Raw genomic sequence first — 7,435 nt, 5'->3', positions numbered from 1 at the left:
TGGCGATCCCTACTGGGTTTCCAAGGATGTAAATCTTTATGGAAGCAGACTGCTTCATCTTTCTTCTGTGGAGCGGCTGCTGGGTTCGATCTGCCAACCTTCTGGTTAGCAACCCAATGCCCTAAACACTACACCACCAGAGTGGCTGTCATAAGCTTTAGTGTAGTTTTATTACTTTCTCTAAAGAAATTCCTAGACATAGAAATTCCTATAGTAGCTATGTGAGATGTATAGAAGTATGGTGCTAGGTTAAAAATAGCAGCTAGGATACCTACAACGCTCTCACATATTCCCAGCCAACTGGGAGGGCCCTGAAAGGGTTCTGATTCAGACTGATTCAGTTATTTCATCTTTCACTGTTATCAGGTAGATAAGGAAATTGTGTTCTCAAAAGCATTCATTAAAATGGAATCTGTCTTTGGTCAACATGTAGTAATACTGTATTTAGAAGGCAAATATTTCTAGCTTCTAATTTTGTAAAGGTTTAAATATCTGTGTGAAAGGAGAACTAGAACTATCTGAATTAGAATATCATCTTTAAAGGGAATGATATATGACAAGAAGGAAGGGACAAGAAGTCTCTAAATGCCTAGGTAAGAAGCCTGTCCTTTCATCAGTGCTTCCCCTGGGCTAAGGCAAGGCTCCTGCAACTTACCTTGATGAAGGAGTACAAAGACTTTCCATAGAGCCTCTTGAAATTGGCCCGAATGTCCAGCATATCAATCTCTGCTCGAGAAACCATCACTCTGATGAGGGTGTCATCATCAGTGCCCAAGCCCTAAAGAAGAAAACAAGGTCCTAACATATGAAAGCTTTCAGATGGTGCTTTTCTTTAATCTATCAAGGTAAGACTTTAGTTAAATAAACATTATCTCTTAGTAGCCTATAATTAACTATGACAAACTTCACGAAAAGCCACAAGAGATTTAAAAAAAAAAAAAAAGGAGTGCTATAGTTTTATTTGGTAGATTATAGATTACCTGAGTATGTTTTTTAAAAAAAATTTGACTAATTCTCTTTGGGTTGAAAATTTGTTTCAGTGTTTCCTCTTGTGTTTTTGCCTAATATTAGACAGCAAATACATAATATCATGTGAAAATTTTAGTTATTTGTTAACTTGGTTGCAACCTTTTCTTTTAAGAGCAGCATTAAAGAAACTATTGAGTTTAACTAGGAGAACTACTCTACTTACCTGTAGAGTTTAATTCAGATGTTTAGAGACTTTATAGTTTTAATATGTAATATTATGTCTCAAGATAATTATGTGCTATATTTAAAACTCTTTGAAAATAACATTAATCATATTTGGAGATACTCTTGTCTAACTTTCCTTTTGATTTTAAATGGACTTATTTGGCTTTATGTTGGTTCTATAATTGATTTCCCATCAGGTTTCTCACTTTTAATAGACGATGGCAGTCAAACCCACCAGCCACTCTTTGAAAAGAAGATTGGGCGATCTACTTCCATACTGATACCACCTTGGAAACCCAAGGAAGGGTCACTATGAGTCGGATCTGACTCCATGGCAATGAGTTTGGTTTATATTGTTTTGTCACCTACAGAGAAGTGTTGCTTTGTTGACTTTCTGAAACACTTGACCAAAACATTCCAACAGAAAAATGAACCATAGTAAACTTATGGGAAAGGACTGTGATATTTTGAGCCTGCATTTTACTAGATTGAATCCAGATTTCCAGAACTCTGGTGTAAAAGATGATGAGTTCACAGGCTGTATTGCAGCTGAACCAAGATCCCAGGAAATAAAATTTAACCACACAGGACGATAAGAACTATCTAGAAATATTACTTATGTTTTGATATTCTGTTTTTGGGGTATAAGAAATCATTATTTCCTCCTTTCCCCTAAATTCTCTAATGGATTTGTTACTTTCACCTGCTGATTTTGTCTGGTTCTTATTACACTATTCCAAAGTGTTTATACATAATCAATAACCAATAGGAAAAATAAGAAATATGAGAGTAATCTAAAATTAAGAACCAGAAAAGAAACCTTAAAGGAAATGAGACAATTCATAATCAACACAGTGCTGTTAGCTACTGAAATAGCTAGTTCTTGCATTAAAAGTAATAATATAATCATTAGATTTTTAAATGAGTTTAGATAATGTAACTCCATGAAGTTTCTATTGATAGACTTAACAAAGTTATAAATACCATAACCTAGAGAAGTGTCTGGAACTAGAGCTATAATTTAAAAAAAAAAAAAAAGATTTCCCAAGGAACAGTTTTGTACATTAATAGAAGAAATTTGCTACATCTTTTAATACAAAATCTGAAGTTTTGCAGAATGCCTTTACAGTGAAAGCACATGAAAACAGTTACTGATATTGTTTATATATAAACAAAAACTTAGTGGAACTTGTTTCCTTGGTGTAAAGGCTTGTTGTTGTTGTTGTTATGTGTCCTTGGACTCATAGCGGCCCCTCCTTGGGTTTCCAAGGCATATCACTAAGGAAGTAGATTGCCCCATCTTCCTTCCGAATAAAGGCCTTAGGATTTTAATTTTATGGGTTATTTCAGCAAATTGACCTAATACTGATAACATCTCCAGATTTCTGACTTTCATGGAAGTTGAGATAACCTACACAAACCATTTACTTTACATGTATTTATTTGTGTAGGTAACCCTATTTAACTGAAAAACTTTTCTTTTATATTTTTCTATTATTATTAGAAATAGCAAATATTATATGTAAGTTGCTTTTAATGTAAGTTTTAAACAAGTAATATGCAACCCATAAAATGATATATAGATGATAGATAGAGAGCTCTCTCTCTCCTCTCTCTCTCTCTCTCTCTCTCTCTATATATATATATATATATATGGAGCTCTGGTAGCACAGTGCCTAAGGCATCTGACTGCTAACCAGAAGGTTGGTGGTTCAAACCCACCAGCCACTCCATGGAAGCAAGACTGGGCAATCTACTTCCATAAAGATGTACAGCCTCAGAAACCCACTGGAGGTCACTATGAGTAAGAATCGACTTAATGTCAATGGGTTTTCCTGGCAATGTTCTTTGTCTACTCCATAACCTCCGAGCCTGTGGAACGTGGTATCCAAGGCTCTCTACAAGTATGTTCTGAACAAAGGGGACTGCTCTCTGTCATTCTAGAAACAGTCTCTTCTATGCAGACTGCCTGCCTCACTCACAGTAATTTCCAGTGATGCCTCTCCCTGGAATGCCTTCCTTCTCAACCTTCTCAGCCTTTCCATTCCCATCATGTAAAATTCTCCAATGTAAAAATTTCTTTAAAGGCCTGCTCAAATATACCAACCTCTTTTTCTTTTAATAATATTTTATTGTGTTTTTGGTGAAAGTTTACATAGCAAATTAGGTTCCCATTTGACAATTTCTGCACAAATTATTCAGTAACATTAGTTACATTTTTCATCATGTGTCAACATTCTCTTTAATTGTGTTCTGATTATGTTGTTTTCATACATGCCAACCTCTTAATATGTCTTTTCTGATTCTCCCCATGAAAAAAAAAATATATATTCTGGGGACAAAAAGCCCTCTCCATACATGAACTGCTGAATGTAAAACAAATTCTGCTCTGTAAATTTCCACCTAAAGCACAATTAGGAGAAGTTTGTTTTCCTTCCCTATCTCCTCCATCTTATTTCTTCTCTTCCTCTCAAAAAAAAAAAAAAAAAAAGCCCTCTCCACTGTGTTCCTATAATATTTGGATCTTTAACTATTTACTGTCTTACATTCTATTTTGTTACTAGTGGTGTTCTGCATATACCTGCTTCCCTACAAGGCTAGAAGTTTTCTGAGGTCAGAGATCTTTTCTATACCTCCCATGGTTCCCAGCAGAGAGTACAATGTTTGGTTAGGAATACGGACTCTGCAGGAGCTCTGGTAGCATAGTACCTAAGGCACTTGACTGCTAACCAGAAGGCTGGTGGTTCAAACCCACCAGCCACTCCTTGGAAGGAAGGTTGGGCAATCTACTTCCGTAGTGATACTGCCTCAGAAACCCAAGGAAGGGTTGCTATGAGTTGGATCTGACTTGATGGCAGTGCGTTTGGACTCTGGAGCTAGATTGCCAGGGTTTGAATCCCTGCTATATTACTTCCTCTCTGAGGACCTTGGAAAAATTACATATTCTTTTTATGCCTCAGTTTCCTCATCTGTAAAATGGGAGATAATAATAGTATCTGCCCCAAAAGGCTGTTGTGGGCATAAAATTAATCTCTACATAAGAAGCATTAAAAACAGTGGCCTGCATCCCATAAGTACTCAATAAATATTGCCTAATATTATTATTGCAGGCATTCAGTGAGTATTTAATGAATTGAACTGAACTCAAGCTAAAGTTGGAAGATAGAGTATAGTAAGTACACAATTGAAGATGGACACAGCATGCCACAGTCATACAGATACTAAAAGTAAGACTATTTACCTTCATTGATTTATAAAGCCTTTCAGCAAAATATGCAGGCTTATTCCTCATGCATTTTACTGTCAAGAGAAAAAAGACAAGATTACAGATAAAACCTAGTGATAGTTGTTCTCTAGGTTTCTATCAGGTACCAAGTAATACCTCTTGATTACTTTGCTGGAGAAATTTTAGCCAAACTGTTTCATGAATATAGGCTATGCTGAAGATACTTTCACAGACAGAAAGTACCTTCAATTTATCATGAAGTTCCTGGAAAAGTAATTAATAAAGGCCATCAAGTAAAGGACAGCATGTAGTTTCAAAATGAGGATCACTATCTCTACCATTTGAGACAGTTCTTAGTTCTAACCATTTACAGACTTGCAGGATATAGTTATCATAGAATTATCTTTCCTATACACTGAAACATAAAGGTGCAGAGGATAGACAATATATAAAGCCAAATAATACTGTAGCAATCAGGTTATATACAGTATTTCTGGTTTAAAATTGTGGAGTATATCATGAGTGATTCAAACAATTTTTATCCCTGAAAAAAAAAAAAAAACTATTTCCCCTTAACCAAAACTGATAACATAAAGAAAGTCTCTAGACATTTGTTTTCCCACTTCCCACCCCCTGCCAGCTTACCAATAGCCAGCAAAGCATCTTCAAAGCTACCAGATGTTTCAGATTTAATACTCTGTTCGATATCCTTCTGTGATAATCTTTTGTATTCATCAAACACTACAAACAATAACAAAATGGCATTATTAACAATAAAGAGAACACTAAAATTTTTGAAGAGAATGAGCACCTTTTAACTAGACTATATTATTTACTCATTGGCATATTGCAAGAGGAAACTAGTTAGGAATGTGGGCAAGAACCCAGAAGGGCTATGGAGTGTGGATGAAGGAACATTGATCTTGTAATCTTGGAGGACATCAAGTAAGTCCCTTCCCTTATCTTAGACCCTGTTTTCCATGTGTAAAATGGAGATGACCTCTGAAGATATTTACTTTCTTTTTCTCATTGTTTCTCTAATAAGCAGAATGTATCTTATTGTAATTTTGGTCTTGGCAATCGCCTGTATATCCATCTTCCACTTGGCTCATCAAAGAGCAATTCCACCTCCTCAACCTGGAGTCACAATTGATAACTGGTCACATCATTTAATAGACTTTAACATAATAAACTTTTTTTTTTCTTCTTTGCCAAGTATTTTTGGATATAATATATGTTTTCCTTTCTTATTGCCTCCTTCTGGAGCCTTCTTAGAGTACATATCTTGTTTTGTTTATGGTAACATTGCCATTTTTGGGCTGCTGTCTTGCCCCTTATCAATGTGATTCTCACAGAGCTGTCAGTCAAGCTAACATATATCCCAACCTCAATCAAACAAGTCGGTAGTTCATCCAGTCCCAACCAGTTACACTTCTGCTCCTCAAAGTTTTTTAATTGAGCAGACTATGGAGACAACCAAAAGCCCTGAGTCATCCTATGACAGTGTCCAGGGTGGTTCTTTAACTTCAGTGAACATAAGAATCACTTGAGAAACCTATTAGAATTCTGGGGTCCTACTCCCAGAGATTATGATTCAGCCAGTCTGAAATCTGGGCACAAGGAATGGGCATTTTAAATAAGAAGACCAGACTCTGGAAAACTCTGCCTTAGAAATAAAATCCATGTGTTTTTCCCATTGAGATCCTCAGAACCACGTTGGTTTCTGTTCTTCCTGAAGTTGTTCAGTTATCCCTTCAATACTATGGGGGAAAAAAAAACCCCACCAAAACTAGACTCACTGCTGTCGAGTCAATTCGACTCATAGTGACCCCTCCTTGCGTTTCTGAGGCGGTATCACTACGGAAGTACATTGCTCAACCTTCCTTCTGAGGAGTGGCTGGTGGGTTTAAACTGCCAGCCTTCTGGTTAGCAATCAAATGCCTTACACACTATGCCACCAAAGCTCCCTCAATACTACGAGTCACAAGTATTTTCCATTTTCCCATTCTTCATGATTTTCTCTTTCCTTATCTAAGTTGGAGTCAACATTGTGTGCTGCTTGGAATCAAACAGCGTGTTGCTCAGAATCAAAGTACCCTAATCGACACACCCTGTAAGCCTGTTTTCTCTTCTGTAAAATGATGGAAAATAATGACTGCTCCTTGAGATAGTGCAAGAAACAATGCTTATAATATACTTAGCACTTACCCAGAAGATGGAAAAGTACTAACAAAAGCCTTAGCTATTGTGGACCCTCACTATTAGTTTTGGTTGGAAAGAAAACTATGGAGTTTTTGTTATCCCAATAGTTATTAAAAGATTTGCTTCTAGTAACTTACAAGCAAATTTGACTGCCAACCATAAGGCTGGCGATTCAAACTCACCAGCCACTCCTAAGAAAGAAGGTTGGGCAATCTACTTCCGTAGTGATACCACCTCGGAAACTCAAGGAGGAGGGGTCGCTATGATTCGGATACGACTATAAGGCAATGAGTTTGGTTTGTTTTTTTGGTAAGTGCCCAGAAAGGAAAATTGTTACATATGTTACTGGCACTCAGTTGGCTTCTGAGGATCTGCAGTTCTAAGAAAATGCCACCAGAGGGAGATTTGCAAGGCAAGGGAAGGCACTGAAAAGCGGAGCTGAGAGAAAGTGGTACATCTGAAGGAAAGAATCAAAGCCAAGCCCAGCAATAGTGACCCTACTAGAACACAGTAGAACTGCCCCGTAGGGATTCCAAGGCTGTAAATATATACGAAAGTAGACTGCCTCATCTTTCTCCGGTGGAGCGGAAGGTGGGTTCACATTGCTGACCTTTAGGTTAGCAGCCTAGTGCTTAACCACTGAACTACCAGGGCTCCTCATTTGATGTTATGTTGTTGTTAATGTGCCATCAAGTCGGACCCAACTCAGCAAGTTTCAGAGGTGGTATCACTACGGAAGTAGATTGCCCAACCTTCCTTCCAAGGAGTGGCTGGTGGGTTTGAACCACCAGCCTTCTGGTTAGCAGTCAAGTG

The 7,435-nt window shown here is 37.3% G+C and overlaps 1 protein-coding gene across 1 annotated transcript in view; it reads right to left on the bottom strand.

The window, feature by feature from the left end:
* The window catches only part of ANXA4 (annexin A4), a 39,224-nt gene that overhangs the window by 706 nt on the left and 31,083 nt on the right, over positions 1–7,435 (bottom strand). The window contains exons 9-11 of the mRNA XM_007940092.2: positions 5,066–5,161; positions 4,436–4,494; positions 656–778 (exon numbers count right to left, since the gene is read on the bottom strand). Of these exons, the coding sequence (XP_007938283.1) occupies positions 656–778; positions 4,436–4,494; positions 5,066–5,161 (278 nt within the window). The remainder of the gene's footprint in view (positions 1–655; positions 779–4,435; positions 4,495–5,065; positions 5,162–7,435) is intronic.

Source organism: Orycteropus afer, unplaced genomic scaffold, assembly GCF_000298275.1.
Source record: "Orycteropus afer afer isolate SDZICR_OR568_19922 unplaced genomic scaffold, OryAfe1.0 scaffold00065, whole genome shotgun sequence".
Lineage (NCBI taxonomy): Eukaryota > Metazoa > Chordata > Mammalia > Tubulidentata > Orycteropodidae > Orycteropus > Orycteropus afer.
This window is presented reverse-complemented; position numbering and strand designations above follow the sequence as displayed.